Source organism: Moschus berezovskii, chromosome 23, assembly GCF_049115385.1.
Source record: "Moschus berezovskii isolate FMDL1 chromosome 23, NW_MosBer_1.0, whole genome shotgun sequence".
Lineage (NCBI taxonomy): Eukaryota > Metazoa > Chordata > Mammalia > Artiodactyla > Moschidae > Moschus > Moschus berezovskii.
Genome location: NC_142482.1, coordinates 51,831,296 through 51,857,839, shown reverse-complemented (window position 1 = coordinate 51,857,839; position 26,544 = coordinate 51,831,296). Strand labels below are relative to the sequence as shown.

Sequence of the window (26,544 nt, the reverse complement as noted above, 5' to 3'; positions counted from 1 at the left end):
GTGAGAGTTGGACTATAAAGAAAGCTGAGTGCCGAAGAATTGATGCTTTTGAACTGTGATGTTGGAGAAGACTTGAGAGTCCTTTGGACAGTAAAGAGATCCAATGAGTCCATCCTAAAGGGGATCAGTCCTGGGTGTTCATTGGAAGGACTGTTGCTGAAACTGAAACTCCAATAGTTTGGCCACCTGATGCGAAGAACTGACTCATTGGACAAGACCCTGATGCTGGGAAAGATTGAAGGCGGGAGGAGAAAGGGATGACAGAGGATGAGATGGTTGGATGGCATCACCGATGCAATGGACATGAGTTTGAGTAAATTCTGGGAGTCAGTGACGGACAGGGGGGCCTGGTGTGCTGCAGTCCATTGGGTCACAAAGAGTAGGACACGACTGAGTGACTGAACTGAACTGAACAAATAAGAGAAGTATATTGTCTCACTCTTCTGGAGGTCAGAGGTCCAAGATCAAGGTGTCAGTAGGCCATGAAGCCTCCAGGGAAACCCCCGTTCCAGCCTCCAGGGTTTCTGGTAGTTGCTCAGCTAAGGGCACCAGAGCTCCAGTTTTCACAGGGCATCCTCCCCGCAGGCACATCTGCCTGGGTGTCCGGATTTCTGCTTTTTGTAAGAACATCAGTTGTGTGGGACTGGAGCCCCCCTCCTCCAGGGTGACCTCATCTTAGCTACTGACATCTGCAGTGCTGTCCGTGCTCCGGCCGGCACCGGTTTCTGTAGTGAGTGCGGGTTCGGTGCGATGCTGGGGGCAGAAGTTGGGTTATGTGGGTGGAGGGGTATATGGATGGAGGTGAAGAGAGTCAGTGATCTAACAACACTGTTATGGAGCTCCTGGAAGGAAAACATCCCCGTACTCAGCAACTAAATATTACAGATTGAATGTGTGTCAATTTAACCCTCAGTTTATCCGTCATTCATCTCGACCTTTATCGACATGTCCATCATTCAAGTAGTCATCACATCTGTCTCCTTCTAGCTGAGATGCTCAGAACAGGGCAGAACTTGTCAGATATAGCTGGATGTACTTGGACAGAGCTATGACTTCAGTTTATGTGGGTTATATATGTATATATGTATATCCTGAAAGTGAAAGTCCCTCAGTCGTGTCCTACCCTTAGCAACCCCATGGTCTGTACAGTCCATGGAATTCTCCAGGCCAGAATAGTGGAGTTGGTAGCCTTTGCCTTCTCCAGGGGATCTTCCCAACCCAGGGACTGAACCCAGGTCTTCCACATTGCAGGAAGATTCTTTGCCAGCTGAGCCATAAAGGAAGCCCATGTATATCCTATAAACATTTGAATTATATATACTTAATAATATATATCTAAATTCTGAACTTTCGGCATGTTTTTAGTGGTGCTGTAACAGTGGACTCATATTAAATCTAGTAAATTAAATCTTCAGTCCTTTTCACTTGTTCAGTTGCTAAGCCAAGCTCTCACATTAAATAATTGACAGATTATTTTGATAAAAAAAAATGGATGTAGTAAATGAACATGTTCTGGTGGAATGATCTGTCCGACTCTTTGCTACCCCATGGACTACAGCACGCCAGGCTTCCCTGTCCCCTGGAGTTGCTGAAACTCATGTTCATTGGGTCGATGATGCCATCCATCTATCTCATCCTCTGTTGCCTCTTTCTCATCCTGCCCTCAATCTTTCCCAGCATCAGGGACTCGCTTTTCCAGTGAGCCGGCTCTTTGCATCAGGTGGCCAAAGTATTGGAGCTTCAGCATCAGTCCTTCCAATGAATATTCGGGACTGATTTCCTTTAGGATGGACTGGTTGGATCTCCTTGCAGTCCAAGGGATTCTCAAGAGTCTCCTCCAACACCACAGTTCAAAAGCATCAATTCTTTGGTGCTAAGCTTTCTTCACAGTCCATCTCTCACATCCACACATGACTACTGGAAAAGCCATAGCTTTGACTAGACGGACCTTCGTTGGCAAAGTAATGTCTTTGCTTTTTAAATACACTGTCTAGGTTGGTCATAACTTTTCTTCTAAGGAGCAAGCATCTTTTAATTTCATGGCTGCAGTCACCATCTGCAGTGATTTTGGAGCCCCTCAAAATAAAGTCTGTCACTGTTTCCCCATCTATTTGCCATGAAGTGATGGGACAGGATGCCATAATCTTTGTCTTTTGAATGTTGAGTTTTAAGCCAGCTTTTTTATTCTCCACTTTCACTTTCAACAAGAGGTTCTTGAGTTCCTCTTTGATTTCTGCCATAAGGGTGGTGTCATCTGCATATCTGACATTATTGATATTTCTCTCAGCAATCTTGATTCAGGCTTGTGCTTCATCCAGCCTGGCATTTTGCATGATTTACTCTACATATAAGTTAAATAAGCAGGGTGACAATATACACTCTTGATGTATTCCTTTCCCCTTTTGGAACAGTCTGTTGTTCCATATCTGGTTCTCACTGTTGCTTCTTGACCTGCATACAGATTTCTCAGGAGACAGGTAAGGTAGCCTGGTATTCCCATCTCTTGAAGAATTTTCCACAGTTTGTTGTGATCCACACAGTCAAAGACTTTAGCGTAGTCAATGAAGCAGATGTTTTTCTGTAATTCTCTTGCTTTTTCCATGATCCAGCAGATGTTAGCAATTTGATCTCTGGTTCCTCTGCCTAAATCCAGCTTGCACATCCGGAAGTTCTTGATTCACGGACTGTTGAAGCCTAGCTTGGAGAATTTTGAGCATGACTTTGCTAGCGTGTGAGATGAGTGCAATTGTGCTGTAGTTTGAACATTCTTTGGCATTGCCTTTCTTTGGGATTAGAATGAAAACTGACCTTTTCCAGTCCTGTGGCCACTGCTGAGTTTTCCAAATTTGCTGGCATATTGAGTGCAGCACTTTCACAGCATCATCTTTTAGGCTTTGAAATAGCTCAGCTAGAATTCCATCATCTCTATTAGCTTTGTTCATAGTAATGCCCTCAAAGACCACTTGACTTCAGACTCCAGGATGTCTGACTCCAGATGAGTGATCACACCACCATGGTTATCTGGGTCATGAAGACCTTTTTTGTATAGTTCTTCTGTGTATCCTTGCCACTTCTTAATATCTTCTGTTTCTGTTAGGTCCATACTGTTTCTGTCCTTTATTGTGCCCATCTTTGCATGAAATATTTCTTTTGTATCTCTAATTTTCTTGAAGAGATCTCTAGTCTTTCCCATTCTGTTGTTTTCCTCTATTTCTTTGCATTGTTCACTTAAGGCTTTCTTATCTCTTCTTGCTATTCTTTGGAACTCTTCATTCAAATGGGTGTATCTTTCCTTTTCTCCTTTGCCTTTCCCTTCTCTTCTTTTCTCAGCTATTTGTAAGGCCTCCTCAGACAACCATTTTGCCTTTTTGCATTTCTTTTCCTTAGGGATGTTTTTGATCACCAGCTCCCATACAGTGTTACAAACCTCCATCCATAGTTCTTCAGGCACTCTGTCTATCAGATCTAATCCCTTGAATCTCTTTGTCATTTCCACTGTATAATCATAAGGGATGTGATTTAGGTCATACCAGAATAGTGGTTTTCTCTACTGTCTTCAATTTAAGTCTGAATTTTGCAATAGAAAATTTGTGACCTGAGCCACAGTCAGCTCCCAGTCTTGTTTTTGCTGACTCTCTAGAGCCTCTCCATTTTCGGTTGCAAAGAATATAATCAATCTGATTTCGGTATTGAGGGTATAATAATATACTTTAAAAATCCCTACGAGCACACGATCTCTTTCAGATTTTACTGCAGCATCTGAACCTTGCCGCCAGTGCTTCCCCCCACGTGCCTTGGTAAACCGAGATGAAGACCTCGGTCTTTGATTCGTGGTCCCACGCTCACTTCCTGTGCTCCTTCTGGTTTCTCACCCAGGCTTTCCATCCTTCCGTCCATCCAGTCAGTTCATATTCATTGAGCATCTGCTGTATGCTTGGGGCTGGAATAAACGACCGAAGATTTATCAGGTGCTGACAGAGTTCTTTCCCAGGTGGTGCTAGTGGTAAAGAACCCGCCTGCCAATGCAGGAGGCATAAGAGATGCAGCTTCGATCCCTCGGTTGGGAAGATCCCTTAGAGAAGAGCATGGAAACCCACTCCAGGATTCTTGCCTGGTGGATTCTTGCCTAGTCCGTAGGGTCACGCAGAGTCAGACATGACTGAAGCGACTTAGCACGCATGCAAAACGGTTCTAAGTTCTCCACTCAGTATCTTTCCCTCTTATCTTTTGCCTCGGTGAACAAATTAAGAACCGTTTGTTGAACAACTTGTGCATAAAAGGCTGACATAGAGCCATCAGCCTACATTTATGGAGTGAGTTGATTGGCATCATTGGAGTTACCAAGCAGTGGTCCAGTGTGGTTCTTGAATGCTCACCATAGCCGCCTCTTGGGCTGGTTGTATGACAGTCACCAGGGAAGCTTTTCTCCATACACATTCCTGGCCCCCATTCTAATTAAAAAGTTTTTATTGGAGTATAGTTGCTTTACAGTGTTGTGTTTCTGTTGTTCAGCATAGCCACATGTATACACATATCCCCTCTTCCTTCCCACATAGGCCACCACAGAGCATTGAGTAGGGTTCCTTGTGGTATTCAGTAGGTTCTCACTAGTTATGTTTTATGCATAATAGTGTATAAATGTCAACCCCAATCTCCAGTCTATTCCGCCCTCTTCTTTCCCCCCTGGTATCCCTACCTTTGCTCTTGACATCTGTGACTATTTCTGCTTTGCAAATAAGTTCATCTGTACCATTCTTCTGCTGCTGCTGCTGCTAAGTCACTTCAGTTGTGTCCGACTCTGTGTGACCCCACAGATGGAAGGCCACCATTCTTCTAGATTCCACATATATGTGGTAAGACGGGATATTTGATTTTCCCTTCTGACTTCATTCTGTATACAGGTCCATCTGTGTCTCTGCAAATGGCACAATTTCATTCCATTTTGTGGCCAAGTAATATTCCATTGTGTGTGTGATTGTGCATATGTACCACATCTTCTTTATCCATTCATCTGTTGATGGACATTTAGGTTGCTTCCATGTCCTGGTGTTGTGAATAGTGCCGAAATGAACATTGGGGTGCATGCATCTTTTTGAAGTATGGTTTTCTCTGGGTGTATGTCCAGGAATGGGATTGCTGGGTCATATGGCAGTTCTATTTTTAGATTTTTGAAGAATTCCCATACTGTTCTCCATAATGCGTGTATCAATTTACATTCCCACAATCCTGTCGAATTAGACTCTTCATCGTTTGGCCCCTAGAGCGCCATATGTAATTAGTCATAAGTCTCCATTCACCATCAAGAGTTTTAACAATTTAGACCTTATATATATTCCTTCAATGGCCACCATTTCTAAACGTCAAATTAATGAAGTTTTATACTATGGACTTACTCTGAGACTGCATACTTGTGTCTTTCTGGAAATTTCATACTTGCTTAGTTTACAGGACTTCGCGGGGAGTAGGGGTGGAGGCTCTGCTTGAACCACAAGTCACTCTGAAAATCAACCTGGGATCTCCTTACCCAGCACCCTCTAGTTTATAGCTTATGTCAGCCGTTCTCTAAATGTGTATCCAGACCAGCAGTACCAGTATCAACTGAGAACTTGCGAGAAGTTCTCAGGCCGCATCTCAGACCTAGTGAATGAGAAGCCCTGAAGGTGAGGCCCTTTTAACAAGCCTCCGAGTAATCTGGGTCTGTTCTCAAACTTGCGAGACACTGGCTTCTAGAGTCGAGGCTCAGCACACACAGGCTGGGTCCATGTGCCAGAGCCATCTTTCAGTTCAGTTCAGTTCAGTCGCTCAGTCGTGTCCGACTCTCCGCGACCCCATGAATCACAGCACGCCAGGCCTCCCTGTCCATCACCAACTCCCGGAGTTCACTCAAACTCATGTCCACAGAGTCGGTGATGCCATCCAGCCATCTCATTCTCCGTCGTCCCCTTCTCCTCCCGCCCCCAACCTTTCCCAGCATCAGAGTCTTTTCCAGTGAGTCAACTCGTCGCATGAGGTGGCCAAAGTATTGGAGTTTCAGCTTTAGCATCAGTCCCTCCAATGAACATCCAGGATTGATCTCCTCTAGAATGGACTGGTTGGATCTCCTTGCAGTATAAGGGACTCTCAAGAGTCTTCTCCAACACCACAGTTCAAAAGCATCGATTCTTCGGCGGTCAGCCTTCTTCACAGTCCAACTCTCACATCCATACATGACCACGGGAAAAACCATTGCCTTGACTAGACGGACCTTGGTTGGCAAAGTAATGTCTCTGCTTTTTAATATACTATCAAGGTTGGTCATAACTTTCCTTCCAAGGAGCAAGCGTCTTTTAATTTCATGGCTGCAATCAGCATCTGCAGTGATTTTGGAGCCCAAAAAAACAAAGTCTGACACTGTTTCCACTGTTTTTCCATCTATTTCCCATGAAGTGATGGGACCAGATGCCATCTTTTGACACCCACAAAACAGCTTCTCTGAGTTTGTCAGGGACAGTGACAGCCCAGACTGGTGGTCCTGTTGCTCTGAGGTTCTTACTTTTCCACTGATGGTCAGAGCTTTTGTAGATACGGCTAGAAGTTCAATTTGTAGCCAGCAGAGACCCCACAAAGTTCACAGACTCACATAGGTTCTGCATCCCCGACTTCAGCTCATTCCTCTGATCAGCTAAGCATCTTGTGGTTCAGAGCAGCTGTTTCCTTTGCTGTCTGTTTGTCTAATGGAGTTTCACAAACAGGTTTCTCCCACTTGCCAAGAGTCCTAAACCCCATGGAAACCTGTCAGTTGTTTGGATCCTGCCATTTTGTCTGGTTTCCTTCCAGCTGCCTCATTTTACACTTTCATTGCTGAATTTGCACATCTTTTGCTACTGAAATTCAGAAGGAAGCCACCGCAGGGGGTTGGCCATGGCCAAGAGGCTGGACTTGAGCTGGGTTTCTATTTATTGTGATCCATGTGGGCTTCCGAGAGGCAGAGGGCTGAGAAATCCAAGACACCCCCTGGGATAGGTGAAGAGTAAGGTGTGGACCGACTCTGTGGACATGAGTTTGAGTGAACTCCGGGAGTCGGTGATGGACAGGGAGGCTTGGCGTGCTGTGATTCATGGGGTCGCGGAGAGTTGGACACGACTGAGCGACTGAACTGAACTGAAGGTGTGACCAGTTCATTTTGTCTTGTCATCTGCTGGGGACGTGACACAAAGAGAATTTTTTAAAGGTAGAAACAGCTTTAGAGGTCGTAAGGACTGTCAGGTATTGAACATCTGTCTTCTGGGCATGGTATACCTATAATCTCTAATCCCTGGAACGGTCTAGGTATTGGGTCGTTGTTATCTTCTTTAGACAAATATGTTAGTCAGGGTTCTCCAGAGAAACAGAACCAGTAGGGTGTGTGTGTGTGTGTGCACACATTTAGATAGAAGTAGATTTATTATAAGGAAATAAATTGGTTCCTGTGATGATGGGACTGAAAATAATCACAAGATCTGTAGGGTGAATTGGCAAGCTGGAGACTGAGGAGAGCTGATTGTGTGGTTCCAGTCTTGAGTTCGAAGACCTGGGGACTAGGGAGAGCCAGTGTTTCAGTTCTAAGGCAGTCATTGAGGAAGTATCCTCTCCCTTGGGAACATCTCAGCCTTTTTGTACTAGTCAAGCCTTCACATGATTAGGTGAGGCCCACCCACATGTGGGAGAGCAATCTGCTTTACTCTACTGATTTGCATATTAATCTCATCCACAAAGGGCTTTCCAGGTGGTGCCAGTGGTAAAGAATCTGCCTGCCAGTGTAAGAGACATGGGTCCATCCCTGGATTGGGAAGCTCCCCTGGAGGAGGGTATGGCAACCCACTCCAGTATTCTTACCTGGAGAACCCCATGGACAGAGGAGCCTGGTGGGCTATAGTCCATTTGATTGCCAAGAGTTGGACACGGCTGAAGCGACTTAGCACACACACACTCTTATCCCCAAAACACCCTCTCAGAAACACCCAGGACAATTTTTGACCAAAGGCCACTCCACAGCCCAGTCAAGTTGACATATAACATTATCACACCTGGTGAGGAGACTGAAGCTTTGAGGCCTTAGTGATTTTCTCAGCATCACACTGCTGGTGGAGGGCAAAGCCAGCTCTGAAACAGGCCTGTTCACCTCCTGTGTTCCACGCCTTCTCTGATCACCCTCATTTAGAATATGTGGAGACTCAGAGGGTGAGGGCTCGCTGAAGTTAACAAGAAGATAGGGTTGACCCAGTATTCCCGGTCCGCCCCTGTCCCACTCCAGTGCTTTGAGGGGAGCTTCAGCTTAATCTGTGCCTATAGATCGGCCTTTCCCCTCAGGGCTCCCAAGCTTGTGTTCCAGTGAAGAGATCAGAGTCAGTACCTGATGAACCCTAAGGAAGGGGAGGGATTTGAAGAACCAGATGAGTTCACTGTCCATACCCAAAATAGTCTGGACTCTGTAGTGCTTCCCAGGCAGGACCTAAAAAAAAAAAAAAGTCCTGTGATGAGGTTGGCTGGAATCACTGTTGTCTCTTTACTCAGGGCCAAAATTTTAGCCATTTTATTTGATAAAGACCTAGAGAGCACGCTTCTCCCGTTTGAGGAGAGAATGATAGAGGTGGGGCTGATTCAGAGTAACCCCTAACCCCTTGCTCATCTCCACCCAGTCAGTAGGGCTCTCATCCACTTCACTGACCCTCTGCAAAGAGGGATCCATTGATCTGTAGATTTATTGTGTTGATTTAATGCATTATTTTAGGAATGGTTAGTTTAGGAATGGTCAGACCATTATTTGAAAAGATCTAAACAAAGTCATTCAAAAAATTTAATTTTTTTGAGGCTTGAAAAATCCCTCAACCAAATATGTTTAGCCTAGTAAAAGTTAGAAATATAGAGGAAATAAAGATTACAAGAAATGCCATCTTTTAAAAGAATTATTAAAGCATAGTTGATTTATAGCGTGTTAATTTCTGCTGTGCTGCAAAGTGATTCAGTTACACACACATATATGTATATACTTTTCCATTATGATGTATTGCAGGATATTGAATACAGTTCCCTGTGCCATAGGGTAGGACATTGTTGTTTACCCATTTTATATATAATAGTTAGCATCTGCTAATCCCAAACGTCCCATCTATCCTCCCTTCAACCCCTCCCTCTTGGCAAGCACAAGATGTCTGGTTCTTTATGTCTGTGCGTCTGTTTATGTTTTGTAGATAAGGTCGTTTGTGTCATACTTTAGATTCCATATGTAAGTGATACTTTATTTGTCTTTAAAAAAAATAATCTATTTTTGGCTGTGCTGGGTCTTTGTTGCTGCTCCGGCTTTTCTCTAGTTGTGGCAAGCAGGGGCTCCTCTCCAGCTGCAGTGTGCAGGCTTCTCACTGCAGTGACTTCTCGTTGCAGAGCGTGGGCTCCAGGGTACGCAGGCTCAGTCGCTGTGGCTCCTGGGCTCTAGAGCACAGGAGCAATACTTGGGGCGCACAGGCTAAGTTGCTCCACAGCATGTGGGATCTTCCTGGATCCGGGATTGAACCCATACCCCTGGAGTGGCAGGTGGATTCTTTACCACTGAGCCACCAGGGAAGCCCCTGTCTTTCTCTTTTTGTCTTGCTTCTTTGGTATGATGATCTGCAGGTGCATCCATGTTGCTGCAAATGGCATGATTTCATTCTTCTTAAGGCTGTGTAATATTCCTCTGTGTGTGTGTGTATGTGTGCGCACGTGTGTGTAGAGAGAGCTTTATCCATTCATATGTCAATGGACAGTTTAGGTTGTTTCCATGTCTTGGGTATTGTGAATAGTGCTGCTGTGAACATAGGGGTGCGTGCTTCTTTTCAAATCAGATTTTGGTCTGGATATGTGCCCAGAAGTGGGATACCTGGATCACATGGCAACTCTGTTTTTAGTTTGTGGAGGAACCTCCATACTCCATCCTCTTCCACAGTGGCTGTACCAATTTAGATTCCCACCAACAGTGTAGGAGAAGTTCTTTTCTTCACACCCTCTCTATCATGTCATTTGTAGACTTTTTAATGATGTCCGTTCTGACTGGTGCGAGGGGTGCCTCATTGTAATTCTGATTGCATTTCTCTAATAACTAGAGATGATGAGCATCTTTTCATGTCCCTGTTGACCATCAGTATGTCTTCTTTGGAGAAATGTCTATTTAGGCCTTTTGCCCATTTTTTGATGGGGTTGTTTGCTCGTTTTTGAGTTGTATAAACTGTTTGTATATTTAGAAAATTAAGCTCTTGTCAGTTGTATCATTTGCGAATATTTTCTCCCAGTCCATAGGTTGTCTTTTTGTTATGTTTATGGTTTCCTTTGCTGTGCAAAAGCTTCGAACTTGATCAGGTCCCATTTCTCTTGTTTTTGCTTCTATAGAAATGCCATCTTAAGACAACCACCGCTAATGTTTTGATATGTATGCTTCTAGACATTTTCAGAGTTGACTCTTAACTAGGGTTCTAATCTCATTCATCCACTTTTGTAGCTGTACGACCTTGAACAAGTCACTCCGTCTTTCTGAGCCTTGTTCTTTGTTTTTCCCCACCTACAAAATATCAGCTTCTGGTACTTGTGGTGTTTGGATAGAAACATGAAATTTGTAAGAACCCCTTGTTCATAGTTGGTGCTTGATTTAGTCCCAACTGCCCACTGTATGCTTGTTTTCACTGCCCCTCCTTTTAGGGCTGGGCAGGTATTTTTAAGAAGAGGTCATGCTGACAGTTCACAGATCGAATCACCACTCATGTCGTGTGATACCTTTCCTGCTAACATACTTCAACACTCTTGGAAAACAAAACAAGTAACCCTTGAAATATTTGCATGTTTTTTTTTAAACTCCCTGCAGCTGTGCATGTCCATGTATGAAAGTAAACACATGTCTCTGCCTCCTGAGAACACGAAAGGATGCTTTGAACCTCCTTTGGAGATCACCTGTAAATGTAGTCAGGGGAGACTCCTTTGCCCTTTGGCGTTGTGTGACATTGGGTTGCCCTGGGTTAAACTGTAGTCCTGCCTGTTGGCCGTGCATTGTCTGTTTCATAAATCTCACTCTGGCACAGTGAGGAGATGAGGTGCTGTGTATGGTTTCCTCTCCCAAGCACGTCATGAAGTCCTGTTGACTGTGGACATCTTGACATCTGTGGACATCATGGGAGGAGAAGAGCTTGTTTTCTGGGGGCCCCTAGAGCACAGGCCTTCTGAGTCAGGCCTCATCACTGACTGCACAGGTGTGACATTTTCAGAAGCCTGCACGAGCAGTCACGAACTTTTCACAAGTGGGATAAAGACTTAAGAGCACGCTTTTGTGTGTGTGGGTGTGTGCAGGTGTGTACACATTTTTTTGTTTTTAAGTCAGACCATGCTAGGGATCTTTTTATTGGGAGCATGCGTGTATTTAATCTTTCTTTTTTCTGGCCATACTGCATGACATATGGGATATTAGTTCCCTGCCCAGGGATAGAACCCATGTTCCCTGCAGCGGAAGCTTGGGCGTCTTAACCACTAGACTGCCAGGGCCAGTCCCTATTTATTCTTTCGAGGTTATAAATTTGAAACCCTATTGTGGAGAACTGGTTTTGATAAAAAAGATAAAGCGACTTAAAAATAATTGGTTAGTCAAGTGAAGGGCATAGAGGGGTTGCACCTTTGAAAGAGAAAGTAAAAATATGCAGGAAATGTGAAGCACCAACCAGACACACGGCCGTGTATGTGACTGTATTCATATGAAGGGCTTTGGCCACATGCCTTTTACGGAGAGCCTGCCTCTGAAATAAATCCTTGCTTGTGACCCCATGGTCCTCCGGGGTCAGGAAAGCCAGACATGAATGATGCACTTGATGGAAGAGGTAATTGCAGTCAGTAAATATTCATAAAAACAAGAGATTGAATCCCTACCCCTGCAATCAGAATTGCAATGAAGCAGTGTTTGAGATTCAACGAGTCCATCCTAAAGGAAATCAGCCCTGAATATTCATTGGAAGGACTGATGCTGAAGCTGAAACTCCAATACTTTGGCCACCTGATACTAAGAACTGACTCATTGGGAAAGACCCTGATGCTGTGAAAGATTGAAGACGGGAGGAGAAGGAGACGACAGAGGATGAGATGGTTGGGTGGCATCACTGACGCGATGGACATGAGTTTGAGTAGGCTCTGGGAGTTGGTGACAGGGAGGCCTGGCGTGCTGCAGTCAATGGGGTCGCAAAGAGCTGGGCACGACTGAGCAACTGAACTGAGTGTTTGAGGTCTAGCTCCTGGAAGAAAGCAGACCGGAAAAGGAGGATTGAGTCCTAGGGACCCACATCCTCAGAGACACTGTTCCTCTCAGTTCCACGGAGATGCCCTCCACCTTCCTGCCATCACCACATGGGTAGCTCGGGTGGCCTGGGTCTTCCGCATCCTTCCCAAAGTGTGTCCCCTCTGCGGGGGACAGGCACTTCCTTCCAAGACCGGCCCTGCGCTCTGTCACGTCGCACCTGAGCACTGACCCGGCTTCCCAGGGCCGCTGCTTCCTTGCCTTTCTCTGTTGGGTGGGCGGCTACCCCAGGCCACGTGGCTGGCCTTTTCCTCCTCCTACCTCACACAGGCCACACTGCCAACAGCAGGTAGCAGCCTGGTTATTTTGTGCCTCTCGTGCTTGTAAGAAAACCCAGTAGGTCTGTGTCCTGTGGTTTTGTACTGGGTCCCTGGTGTTGAAACATAACGCCCATGGCCAAACTGTGCCAGCAGCCCATGGTGACGGGCACTGAACCAGTGCAGGGCGCTCTGTGAGTCGGGTGTCGGGAGCCTGTGTTTGACTTGAAGGAAACTGGGGACCTTACAAGAAAGTGACAAGGAGACACAAGGCTCGAAATATAAAGGAGCAAATTCAGTGTGCTTTGTGGCTCATAAAATACTAGTGCTCTTGTGCTAAATAAATCTCGCTTCATGCTGGGCAGCGGGGAGAGGTGATGACTGAATGCTAGTTACGTGGGGATGGCCAGTGGCCAGGCATGTTGTACCGGGGCTGGTGGAGATGAGGTCCAGCCCCCCGATCTTGCCTGTTCAGTGGTTCTTGCATCCTAAGTAGAGTACTGATGCCTGGTTGGGGAGCTGGGGCAGGCGGGGGTGGGGGTGTACTGGCCTAAAACATGACTGACGGGGCCTGGGAATGGCAGGTGCAATGGTGAGGGTATTAACCTGTTGGAGTGCCTGATGCAGCGAGGCCAAACAAACTGAAACATTGGAGTTTGGAGCAGAGAAAGGTTAGTTGCAGGGCCATGCAGAGAGACAGTGGGCTCATGCCCTAAAAAAAAAACCTAAGCTCCTGGAAGGGTTTTGGCAAAGCACTTTTAAAAGCCAGGTTGGGGTGTGTGTGTCGGGGGAGATTGCAGGGTCACATGATCAGCTTGTGCACAGTTATCTGATTGGTTGATGGTGAGGGGACCGGGTGATATCACAGGGGTTCATGTTATCAGTCCTTAGGTTCCAGGAGGCCTGGGGCTCTGTGCTCATGGTCATCAAATATTAATAGAGTAGTTAACATCTTCTGTTTGGTGGTGGGTTCCCTGGTGGCTCAGACAGTAAAGTGTCTGCTTGCAATGTGGGAGACCAGGGTTCGATCCCTGGGTCAGGAAGATCCCCTGGAGAAGGAAATGGCAATTCCATTCCAGTACTCTTGCCTGGAAGATTCCATGGACTGAGGAGCCTGGTAGGCTACAGTCCATGGGGTCGCAAAGAGTCGGACACAACTGAGTGACTTTTACTTCACTTCACTGTCATATCTGCAAAGCAATTCAAGAACTGTGCATCAAATAGGGGCTTCTGTGGTGGCTCAGATGGTAAAGAATCTGCCTGTAATGCAAGGGACCTGGGGTCAATCCCTGGGTCAGGAAGATCCCCTGAAGAAGGGAATGGCAGCCCACTCCAGTATTCTTGCCTGGAGAATTCCATGGCCAAGAAGAGTCTGGCAGGCTACAGTCCACGGGGTCACAAAGAGTTGGACATGACTGAGCCACTAACACTTTCACTTTCATATCTGCAAAGCAACTCAGGAACTGTGCATCAAATACTATTATCTAGGTGCTTCAGAGAGGAGCTTGAGCAGACAATACAGGGAAGGCCTGTCTCCCAGGAAGGGCCCCCTGGGGTCCTGCTGGGTTGCAGTTCCCTTCTTTATTTTCTTATACTCCTCAGTCTTGAGGAGAACAAGTTTTTGAACAAGAAAAGGAATAAAAGTTCAGAGAAGGAGGTTAATCATAAACTTGACAGAGCTACCCACATGGTCTGGCTTGGTTACAAGGGGAGTGTTGGGCCTGGGCTCTGCTGGTTGTGTGCTTGTCTGCAGGTGGGGTGGACGGAGGGGCTAGGCCAGCAGATACCATCTCATACCCCCGGGGGAGATGCGGGGGGCGGGGAATGGCCTGGCCCAGCTCCCACTGACCTCTCTTTGCTCTTCCCCTTTTTGAAGGACGGAGGCTGCACGTGTCCAGGAGATGTCGCCAAAGCCTTTGGTAAGAGGCCGTGGAGGGGAGGGAGCCTGCAGGGAGAGGTGGGGGAGTGAGCTCCCTGCGGGGGTGCCGGAGGGAGGGGGCAGACACATTGGGAGAGGATCGGAGCCAATCCTGAGTTTCCTCTCCCTGGATCTCAGCCTCTGATTGGCCCACATCCTGGCATCCTTTGGTTCTAGTTGGTGGCAGAGCAGGCCGAGTGCCCAGGGATAGATAGTGGGCGAAGTGAGAGCCCAGAAGTCACCACTGAGAAGGCTCAGGGGACCCGTTGGAAGAGGACTATACCAGGTCTGATGCCCCCGAAACTTCAGCGACGGGGTGTTTGGAGCCTAACCTGGGGTTAACATCCCCAGGGAGGGACTGAGGTCCCAGCCACAGTTTCACATACCAGATGCTGAGGAGCCTGTTTCCCACTAGGGGGCAGCAGCATCCGGCCGTGGTCTGGTGGGGCTGGACCACGGGCCCGGCTGGCCAGGTGTTTTCTTGGGAAGGCACTGGGCCATGCAGCATCTCTGCGGGCTGTGCCCCGTGCCCGCCACTGAACCTCTGCCAACTGCGGTCCACAGCTGTGAGGTGTACCAGCCGGAGACAGCCCCTCCCTCCTTTCCTGATGCCAGGACCGGGTTTGCTGCTGGTTTTTCTTTTTCGCTGGAGGGAACTTTTCTGCCTTGGGCACCCCTCAGAGATGCCGCTGGCCCCACCTCTCACCTGTAAGAGGTGATGTCCCCTCTTGTCCTTCTTTATCACTGTTTCAGTTCAGCCCATAAATTGTCTTAGGTTCATTTTTTAAATTATTTTTTCTAAATATTTAGATCATTCTAAATTTTTAGAATTTTATCTAAATATTTATTCTAAATTATCTAAAATGGGATCATTTTTAAAATTATTTTTTCAAACGTTGCTCATGACAATACAGGGCAGTGTTCTTAGCACCTAGGTTTTGTAGCAACCCTGGAGAATGTGCAGGGGACGGAGGCCCCCAGAGGCGAGTGACAAGGTAAGGGTCCCGCACTCGGGGGCGGAGTCGGGATTCCTGCTTCTCTGGTCTGTTCACTCACCTCGTATAATAAGGATCAGCAGCCAAGGATGTTTCTCCTGTGGGGTTTTCAGCTGGATGTACTAACAGGGTGTTCTTTCTCGGGCTCCCCTCTAACAGTGCACTTGAGCACCCTGTGCAGAGTGGTTTCTGGACTCGGGCTCTGAAGCCTTGCCCCCACCCCCCACCCCCCTTCCAGGAAGTGTAGCCATGCCTTCAGATGGAGAGGAACCACTTTGGGAAAAAATGCTGGTTGGGAAAGTACACAAGAGCGTTCAGAAAGGGAAGTGATTAGAAGCCACTTCAAAGCACTGCTTCCTGACTTGTGGTCATCAGGAGGCCTGACTGGACACCAGTTGTCCCTGCCCCCTTATCATCATGGCAGGGGGACTGAGGAGCTGGCATTTGTGTTGGGGACCCTGCAGGGAAGTTGTCAAAGCCTGCTGCCAAGTCGAGAGGCCCTGTGTCTTGCTTGCCTGATTGCCAGACCCAGGGTCCAGTCCTGCAGAGCTGGCTTTCTGTGATGCTGGATGGAAGGGTCTGGGACACCTGAGGCACACCTCAAAGTCCTCTTCCAAATACTTAAGCGACCAGCTGGAAGTGGTCAAGGCCAGTTTTTAGGGGAGTCTGTGCTTGCTCCTTCTGATCCTTCATCCTGACTGTGTCACACTTCCGTACCCTGATTTCCTCTGATTCTGAATGTAAACCCTCAGTAGGACTGGTCAGGATGGCGAACGGTGACTATTTCTATCTCTTCTATGTATGCCTTCTACTTTCCTGACAGCTAGTTACGCCACCTCTGCCATGTGCTGTGATAAACACTGAGGACAGAGCAGTGAGCCAGCCCTGGTCCTACCAGTCCTGGTTCGGATCCAGCATAACCTCCAAAGGCCGCTGCAACACCCCATTCTCCTCTGTACCTGTCCTGGAAGTTTCATGTCATTTGGTGATTTACATGGGGTGTTGTTTACACTGGAAGTCAAATGTTTATCACAACAGAGGTGTGAGTCGAGTTTTATAGGATATATCTATAGATAGATGTGTGTATATGTGTTTGATGTACACAGACACACATGTGTACACACAAACACACACACATATATGTACGTACAGATTTCTCTCCTTCATGCCCAAGCTCTAGGGCAGGAAGTTCTGTTTGTTCTGAGGTCCCTTCCCATCTATACAGAGTGTGAGTGCTGAGACCTTTAGGTAGACCAGATGCCCAACAGGGACATAGCAGAGGACTTATTGTATTAAGTATGAGATTGGACAACATGCTGAGATGCTGCCCACTTCTGAAGTTTCCCTAATTTTAAAAGAGACCTGTGGAAGATGGTCATAGGAGGTCAACGATAACCATTAAGATTGCCAAGTGCACCAGTCACCGAGCTTCAGTAGGCTGTGTTGCTCAGACTGTCTGGTGCCCTTTTTTCCAGAATAGGGAAGTCGAGCTTTTTCTCATTATAAACAGGAGGAGGGAGGGGGAGTTGGTAGCCCTTGCATTTTTCTGGAGCTGATTTTTCCCTGACTGTCTTCTCTGCTGCTTCTTTTTGTCCCCACTTTGGGGTGCAGGAGCTGGAGCAGATTTTGTTATGCTGGGAGGAATGTTTTCGGGCCATACCGAGTGTGCCGGAGAGGTCATCGAGAGGAATGGACAGAAGCTCAAGCTCTTCTATGGGATGAGCTCAGAGACGGCAATGAAGAAACACTCGGGAGGGGTCGCGGAGTATAGGTATGTGGGGGTGGGATGGGGAGTGGGCCCAGCACCATCCCTGGTGAGGTTACATTCCCTTGCTTCTTACAGAAATGGGATGGAAGTAGGTCTCAAAGAGTACAAGTTTGTTTATATTATGGTGGCTTCCCTTGTAGCTCAGCTGGTATAGAGTCAGCCTGCAATGCAGGAGACCCTGGTTCGATTCCTGGGTTGGGAAGATTCCCCTGTAGAAGGGATAGGCTACCCACTCCAGGATTCTTGGGCTTCCCTGGTGGCTCAGCCGGTAAAGAATCCATCTGCAATGTGGGAGACCTGGGGGATGGAAGTAGGTCTCAAAGAATACGAGTCTCTTTATATTATGGTACCATGGGAAAGACCGGGGAAACATTTTTTAAATTAAGATATTTAATTAAATAACTGTATTGCTTACATTTTTTTCATTGAAGTATGGTTGATTTACAACATTGTTAGTTTCAGGTGTATGGCAGAGTGATTTGGTTGTACATACGTATCCATTTTTTTTCAGATTCTTTTTCCTTATAGGTTACTGCAGAATACTGAGTAGAGTTCCCAGTCCATACAGTAGGTCCCTGTTATCTGCTGTAAACACAGCAGTGTGTACATGTCAGTGCCAGACTCTGAGTCTGTCCCCAGTCTTCCTTCCTGGTAACCGTAAGTTTATTCATAAATTCATTTGTATCCTTCTTTTTAGATTGTGCTTAGAAGCCGTATCATATGATATTTGTCTTTCTCTGACTTCTTAGTAGGTCCAGCCATGTTGCTGCAAATGGCATTACTTCATTTTTAATGGCTGAGGAATATTCCATGTTACATGTACCACATATTCTTTATCCATTTATCTGTTGATGGACATTTAGGATGCATCCACGTCCTGTCTATTGTAAAAAGAGCTGCAGTGAATGCTGGGGTACATGTATCCTTTAGAACCACGTTTTTCCCCAGATACATGTCCAGGAGTGGGGCTGGATCATATGGTAGCTTTGTTTTTAGTTTCCTAAGGAGTCTCCATACTGTTTCCCTAGTGGGCGCACCAGTTTACATTCCTACCAACAGCGTAGGAGGGTTCTCTTTTCTCCACACCCTTTCTAGCATTTACTCTTTGCAGACTTTTTGATCATAGCCATTATGACTGGTGTGAGGTGATCTCTAATATTGAGCCACATGAGCTATTTGTAAATTTTGGAGAGTAACCCCTTGCTAGTTGCCATCATTTGCAATTTTCTTCTGTTCTGTGGATTGTCTTTTCATTTTGATTATGGTTTCCTTTGCTGTGTGAAAACTTTTTTGAGTTTAATTAGGTCCCATTTATTTTTATTCTTGTTACTCTAGAAGATGGATTAAAAGATATTATTGTGATTTATGTCAAAGAGTTTTACCTATGTTTTCCTCTGAGTTTCATAGTATCAGGTCTTACATTTAGGGCTTAAATCCATTTTGAGTTTCTTTTTGTGTATGATGTTAAAGAATGTGTTTTTTTTTTTTTTTTTTTTACATTTTGCTGTCCAGTTTTCTCAGCCCCATTTATTGAAGAGGCTGTCTTTTCTCCATTGTATAGTCTTGCCCGCTTTGTCATAATTGACCATAGGTGTATGTATTTATTTCTGAGCTTGCTGTCCTGTTCCATTTACCTACATCTGTTTTTGTGCCAGTACTATATTGTTTAGATAGCTGTAGCTTTGTATATAGTATAGTCAGGGGGCCTGATTCCTCCAGCTTCATTTTTCTTTCTCAACATCACTTTGGCTATTTGGGGTCTTTTGTGTCTCTGTACAAATTGTAAGAATTTTTTGTTGTTGTTCTGTGAAAAATGCCATTGCTAATTTGATAGACATTGCATTGAATGTGTAGATTGCATTGGGCAGTATCATCATTTTGACAATATTGATTCCTCCAATCCAAGAACGTGGTTTCTTTCCATCTATTTTTGTCACCTTTGATTAGAAAACCCATCCTGGCCTCTTTCAAAACAGCCATAATTTTTATCCAACTAGCACTGGCAGTGTTTGGCGTCAAGTTGGAAATGGAATTAGGGGTATGTGTGAGTAGCTATGACTTTTGTTCAGCCAGCCCTGGAGGGGACCCACTAGGCTTCCAGAGGGCTAGGCTAGAATATCCCAGCCTTGTCCTGAGAGAGCCCCTGTGGAGCCTGGTGTGAGTCAGGTTGAAGGGTCTCCCACTGCATGTGAGATGGGGTGGGTGAGACCCCCTCACAGAGGTCAGACCTTTTGGGAAAAATGGCCTGTGTCACCTGCAGCAGCTCCCACAGGACTCACCCCTGCCTGCAGGCTTAGACAGTTGACACAGGCAGCATTTGTAGGCATTTAAATCAGTCTGCGGAAGGGATGCTCACGTCTGCTTATCCATTCCACTTCCATTTTAATTGTGTGTACATGTGTTTGAAGAACGTTGTGGCAGAATTTACTCACCACCTCGCCCTGCTCCGTAGAGTCTGCCATTGCTTCTCATCAGAGTTGGCAGTGAAGACAGGCTGCACCGTGTGGACAGGACAGGAGCCCTTAGAAAGATGGGGATTCAGGCCCCCTGCCATGGGCCGATGCCCTCCATTTCCTACCACTTATTCTGCACCCAAAAGCTTACCATGAGGACGTGGGATCTGGATGTATTACGTAAGGTCTGAGCCAAGCTCAAGGTACACAATTCAGTCACTGAGATATTTCAGGTGGGCAGGCTGCTGGGAGGGGTGGGATCCCCCACCAGAACTCTGTTCCTCGAGTACTGGTAGTCTAACTTCACTCCTCTTTCTCTGCAGTCTTTTTTTGGGGGGAATCTTAATAAGGAAAAGACGTTGTAGTTATGGAGACAGCAGGATGGGAACGAGGAGCTGGGGGCTACATTTATACCTTCATCCTGGAAGCTGCAGACAGTTTAGGACAAGCGGGACACCCTGTCCCACGCAGCCTCCAAGGGCCTCTTTTTCCTGTGTGATGACTAGTGGAGGTGGTTGGACAGTGTTGGGGGAGAGAGAGAAAGGGAGTTACTGCCTCCCCTTTGACCTGAACCTCTGCCAAGCAGCTTAATGCTTTACTAGCACCACTGTTCAAGGGCCTGTGCCTTCTCCCATGTGCTGGTCTGGGAGAGGAGCCATTGCGATTGCGTGACAGCCAGATGCTTTGCCTGGAGGACTTTTTTTTGCCCTCTAGCCACTGCATCTGTTTTGGGTTTCTAAGAAAAGCAGGTAGGAAAGGCTGGACCAGGCTAGAGCACGAACAGAAACCAAGGAGCTGAACAAAAAAACCATCTTCTGTGATTCCAGCAGAGTTTAGACAAAACAGAAGATTCGGGAGTACCAAGATTCAGTTCCGGAAGTGGATTCAATCAAATCTTAGACACGGAAGGAAAAGTGCTGAAGGAGTGAGAAGCGTGATCCAGAGGCAGCGTGAGCCCTCCAGGCTGCATCCGGGGTCTGCCTCTGCACCCCCCGATCGCCCCCATCATCTGATCTCCTCCTAAGACTGGTTCTCCTCCTTTGACATTGTATTTAATTAAGGCAGAGTTATTTATGCTTCGCTAGTTCCTTCCCAGTCATTACCCATTTAGTTCTCACGCTGTCCGTGGGAGACACATCAGAGCCCTTCATTTTACAGATGAGAAGACTTGGGCGTCAATGATAAATGACTTGCAAAAGGCACCATCGCCACTTAAGAGACGAAGTGATGCTGAGGATCTGGAGGGTATCTGTAAGCCTGGGGAGGCCATGGAAATATTTATTAAAAAATGAAATGGTCATCATTTCTGGCACATATGCACATGTTGGTCTGTGGTCACAGAATACAGCAATACCAGTCATCTTGGGTGTGACCGGCTTCATGAACTTGGTGCTGTAAACTAGCCACTCGTCCAGCCCTTGGTCTGGTCGATGGTTTTCTTTTTCCTTAATTTTTATTGAACTGTAGTTGTTTGTTTACAATGTTGTGTTAGTTTCTGCTTTACAGCAAAGTAAATCAGCCATATGTATACCTATACCCCCTCTTTATTTGGATTTCCCTCCCATTTCTGCTTTGCAGATAAGTTCTTTTCTACCATTTTTCTAGATCCCACATATACGTGTTATTACATATTTGTTTTTCTCTGACTTGACTTCACTCTGTATGACTGTCTCTAGGTCTATCCATGTTTATGCATATGGTACAATTTCATTCCTTTTCATGGCTGAGTAATATTCCATTCTGTATATATACCACATCAGTAGCCATTCCTCTGTTGATGGACATTTAGTTTGCTTCCATGTATACATGGGCTATTGTATATAGTGCTGCAGTAAACACTGAGGTGCATGTATCTTTTTTGAATTAAGGGTTTTTCTCTGGTATATGCCCAGGAGTGGGATTGCTGGGTCATAGGGTAGCTCTGTTTTTAGTTTTTTAAGGAACCTCCATACTGTTCTCCTTTACCCAAGGAAAGGTCTTTGCTTCAGGTAGGTTTATTCCAAGGTATTTTTATTTTTTGTTGCAATGGTAAAATGGTATTGTTTCCTTAATTTCTCTTTCTGATCTTTCATTGTTAGTGTATAGGAATGCAAGAGGCTTCTGTGCATTAATTTTGTATCTTGCAGCTTTACCAAATTCATTGATTAGCACCAGTAGTTTTCTGGTGGCCTCTTTAGGATTTTCTATGTATAGCATCATCTGCAAACAGTTTTACTTCTTTTCCAGTTTGGATTCCTTTTATTTCTTCTCTGACTGCAGAGGCTAGGACTTCAAAAACTGTGTTGAATAACAGTGGCAAGAAGGGACATCCTTGCCTTGTCTGGTCAATGGTTTAAACTGCTAGATCTTACCTGAGAGTAGTCTTGCATGTGTAGATTTCAATGCACGAGTTAATACCCTTTTGAAATTCTAGGTAATGACTTTTTGATCAAGAGATGCTGTTTTTTTTCATGTGAAGAGACCAGCTAAGGTTCCAGTATTTGGTAAATTGTTAGAATTTCCAGATTTCCTGACCCTTGGATGGAGGATAGAGTTTTGTGTGGACTGGAGATTTCCTTCTTGTAATGCCCCTTCTAACGCAAGTCTAGATGGTATCTTCAAAACCTGCAGTAAGGGGGTGTGACGCGGAATCCGGCAATGTTGCTTGGTGGCCTTAGGAAGAGCGGGACAAGGACTCAGCAGGACAGTCAGATGTGGTTTAACGTTTGTGCCATGAGCCAGACCTGAATTTCTAAGTGTCACCCAGAAAACATAAAGGATGCTTACCAAAGCCTTGGGTGCTGAGGAGGTCCTTAGTTCTGCTCTGGGTCCACCTTGCAGAGGCCCCACACCATGTCTAGGCATGGTGATTTGTGCAGACTCAGGGAGGTAAGCTGAGGGGTGCCCAACAAAGGCCGTGCGAGAGGAGTTACTTACCTCTCTCGTGGAGGCTTCCATGTAACCTCACAGTGCCCACTTGTCCATTTTCTCTGTCCCTTCTTCCTCTCTCGATCGTCTCCTGTGAAGATGCTGTCTGATGCTGATTGGAGGGCTGGCAGGGGGAAGGGGACACTCTGGGCTTGTTCTGTTATTGGTTAGGGCGGGCCAGCAGGAGAGGTGGTGCTGGGAGGTGGCCGGGAGGTCTGTTCCCCTACCCCATCAGTGTTCTGGACTCTGGGTCAGCTGGAGGCCCGAGTACGGATTAGCAGAGGATGAAAAGGCGGCGCTGGTTTCCGATGGAAGGTGTGGCGTATGGGCTGGGTCTGCAACTCTTCTAGGAGTTGCTGATGGAAACTGTGTGTTCCCGGCACTCTGGGCAGTCAGCAGCCAGGTTGTGCATCTTGGGTGGGAGGAGTGTGTTCACCTGAGATGCTGGCCTGACGCATGTGGCGTGTGCAGCAAGGCCGGGGTCCTCCCAGGGTGGGTCGGATCAGAGGGTGGCATGCAGCCGCCCGAGTGCCTTGGGGTGGGTTCAAGCGCCAAAGCTGGGGATCCTGGCTAGGCAGTTCAGGGAAAAGAACCAGACTGAAAGAAACACCTCCTTTTTCTTCCAGAGCCACTGAGGGCAAGACTGTGGAAGTGCCTTACAAAGGGGACGTTGAGAACACTATTCTGGATATTCTCGGGGGACTGAGGTCTACCTGCACCTACGTGGGGGCTGCCAAACTCAAAGAGCTCAGCAGGAGGGCGACGTTCATCCGAGTGACCCAGCAACACAACACTGTGTTCAGCTAACCCTGAGGACAAGGATGAGGCCACCTCCAGCCAGCGAAGGCGTCCACACACGCCTGCTTTTCCATCTTCCTCCTCGTGTTAGGGCAGAGGTTCCAGCAGGTCCTGGGGTTTGGGGGCTGCCCCTCTTCTCCTCCCATCACCTGGAGGCTGCGGGGCTCCCCTAGGTCGAAGGGCCCAGAAGTCGGGCACTCAGTGGGTCAGCGGTTGGAGCTTACCTGCCCGAAATGTGTAACCTCATTGTTAAAACTAATACTCACGCCTTTTTCTTTCTTTTTTTTAAAAAAGAAAATGGTTTCACTTTAATATAATGCTACGAAGACTTGATTGCGTGCTGGAGTTTGCATTTACAGGACCAAGTTGTTGGGGGAGCTGGGGGTTTTCTGCTTCCTTCCCACGATTGGCTCTTGGTGGTCAAGGTACCTGGGTGGGAAGGGCAGGGGGGAGAGAGGGCCGCAGCCAGGGGAACCAGCCCCCCTCCATCCAGCTCACAGATGCCGCCGAAGAATGAGAGCAATCAGCTGGACGGCTGAACTTGGTTTCCTGTAGGTGTCCCCAAGGTGCAGGGACACTTTTGCTACGTCTCTTGCACACGCCTTTGGGTCCTCTGTGGCTGTGCTCATGCTTCTAGTCTTGTCCTGGGTTTTCGTTTGGTTCATTTTCCTCCATCTCTCCCCTCTCCTCCTCAGCTCCAGGCTGTCCTCTCTCTCGAAGAGATAACATTACTTTGAAGAAGGTTCCAGGGGGATCTTTCCATTGCAAGGTTATCCACTAAAAAGTTGGCAGGTAGAGTCCCAGTGAAAAGCAGCTGAAGGCTTGACATTGGTTTAGACTCGGAGATAGCGTCCCCTCGTCACAGTGATGGATACTCTCCAGGAGGGACCGTGGGCCCGGCTGTCTAAGGGTCTGTTCATTCATTGATGACGTTTGTACTTTCTTGGAGAAAAGACTCATGGTCTTGATGGGCGTCCCACCCCAGTGCACTGTGACGCTTGTTTAAACGGTGAACCCGCATGCCTTAATGACAACCGGCCACTTCTTTTGAAGCATTATCTGAGAATTAGGACTGGGAAGTGTATGTAGCCCAGGATGTTTTGCTTTATTTCCTTTTAAATGAGGCTAAAGCAGCAGATATAGGAGTTAATTTCTCTTTGAAGAGACAAGTGATGGCCCCGGAGGAGAGAGAAGCCACTCATTCCTGCTGCGTGAGAGCGAATTAACAGCCTGATGTTCCTGGTGACTGACACTGTACGAGGTGTCCGAACAGATGACCACACTCCAGGGACTCACAGGCCTGAGTTTTTCGTCTTTGTTGGTCATGTGGTTGCTCAGTTGTGTCTGACTCTGTGACCCCATGGACTGCAGCTCGTCAGGCTTCCCTGTTTTTCACTGTGTCCCAGTTTGTTCAGATTCATGTCTGTTGAGTTGGTGATGCCATCCTTTTCCTGCCCTCAATCTTTCCCAGCATCAGGGTCTTTCCCAATGAGTCAGCTCTTCGCATAAGGTGGCCAAAGTATTGGAAAGCTTCAGCTTCAGCGTCAGTCCTTCCAATGAATATTCATAGTGGTTTTCCTTTAGGGTTGACCGGTTTGAGCTCCTTGCTGTCCAGGGGATTCTCAGGAGTCTTCTCCAGCATCATGATTCGAAGGCATCAGTTCTTCAGCGCTCAGCCTTCTTTATGTTCCAGCCTCACAGTCTTAGAAGAATACGTTTAAAAATCCAGCAACTTGAGCTCTGTGGTAACACTTTGTCCTCCTAAATCCACCCAGAGTAATTCTTGTAGGAACACGAATGCCCACACACTTGAGGGTCTGAAGGATACAGAACCTCTAGCAGGATGAGCATTGCTGCTGGAGGCACCCCACCTTTTCTGTCTGGTTGTCTGAGGTACCCGTGGTAGATGTGTGTTACACTCGAGCCCTTGAGTTCATTAGTTTTAGGAGATCCTTCAGGGCAAAAGAAGGGAAAGAAGTGGAGGAGAAGTCTTAAAGCTCTTAAAAAGGGACTGCCAGTAAGTAGTCAGGAAACTTCCAGAACAGCATCCTTCATACTCCTGTCTCGGCTTGGGGTTGTCCAGTACAATCCGTGAGGACATGTACCTGCCTTATCCATCTTGTGCACTTTCCAGACTACCCGCTCTGCTTCCACCAGGGGGAGTGAGGCAGGTTCCTCACTCACCTGGTTTTTAGGGAAGCGAAAACATGATCGCAGAAGCCAGAACCTCATCAGGAGCATGTTGAGGCAGAGGTTTCACTTCGAAGGCGCCCTGACCCTCTGTAGGTTCATCCCTGCCTCCAGTCGCAGTGGGTGTGGGGGAGCCTGCCCTGGACGTCCTCAGACCTGTTGATTGTACAGGGCTTCCTGTGCACTGGAGGCTCCTGGTGGTTTCAAGCTTGACCTCGTTGCTGCCTATGAAGCAAAGGCTTTCCTCTCATCAGCCGGACTGGCTCTGGTAAGACTCGTAGCTCTTGGAACCCAGACTTGTCAGGACCATTAGCACCTACTGTTCCAACAGCAGAACAGGCGGCAGTTGAGACTGCTGCACCAGAGAGGCCCACGTCTGCCCAGACGGTTCTGGAGGATGAGGGCTTGGATAGCCTTGTTGTCTGGGTTTCAAGGCTCAGTACATCACTGCTAATTTACACACCAACATTCGTTCACACTAGCAGTACAACAGGACCTCGATGCCGCAGCCCTAACAGCAGAGTCCTGGTGAGAGGTGCCCCTGCACCGAAGCAAGCCGACTAAGAGGAAAGGAGATACCATCCCTACCTGGGGTAAGCAACAACACTGAATTGGATGCCAAGAGTTCTCTTCCAGCGCTGCAGAACCTGAAGGCTGGAAATTGGACAGCCACGCATGTAGGTAGAGGGCCTTACCTGACTGGGTCCTGGAGGAATTCCTTTCTGGGGCAACTGCCAAGCCTCCTTCATCTGAGAGCGGGTACTGTGCAAACCTCTGAGTTTCTAACAGGCATGAACTCCAAGAAACACACATGAACTTTCCACCTTCAGACCATTAACCAGTGTGCAGCAAAGCTTACAGAAACATATCCACAATGCTACGAGCCCACAAAGATGCCAAATACTGTTGAGAAAGACAGTCTCTTATAAAAACAGCATT

General features: G+C 46.9%; 1 protein-coding gene across 5 annotated transcripts in view; it reads left to right on the top strand.

The window, feature by feature from the left end:
* The window catches only part of GMPR (guanosine monophosphate reductase), a 58,260-nt gene extending 34,515 nt beyond the window's left edge, over positions 1-23,745 (top strand). The window contains exons 7-10 of one of the 5 annotated variants that reach the window (XM_088831369.1): positions 14,453-14,495; positions 17,101-17,260; positions 17,769-17,914; positions 23,244-23,745. In XM_088831369.1, the coding sequence (XP_088687495.1) occupies positions 14,453-14,495; positions 17,101-17,260; positions 17,769-17,914; positions 23,244-23,323 (429 nt within the window). In that variant the 3' untranslated portion in view covers positions 23,324-23,745. Of the gene's footprint in view, positions 1-14,452; positions 14,496-17,100; positions 17,261-17,768; positions 17,915-19,709; positions 19,760-20,868; positions 21,345-23,243 lie in introns of those variants that run through there. The other 4 variants (XM_088831371.1, XM_088831368.1, XM_088831370.1 and 1 more) reach the window with 4 other exon arrangements.
* The last annotated feature ends 2,799 nt before the right edge of the window (positions 23,746-26,544 follow it).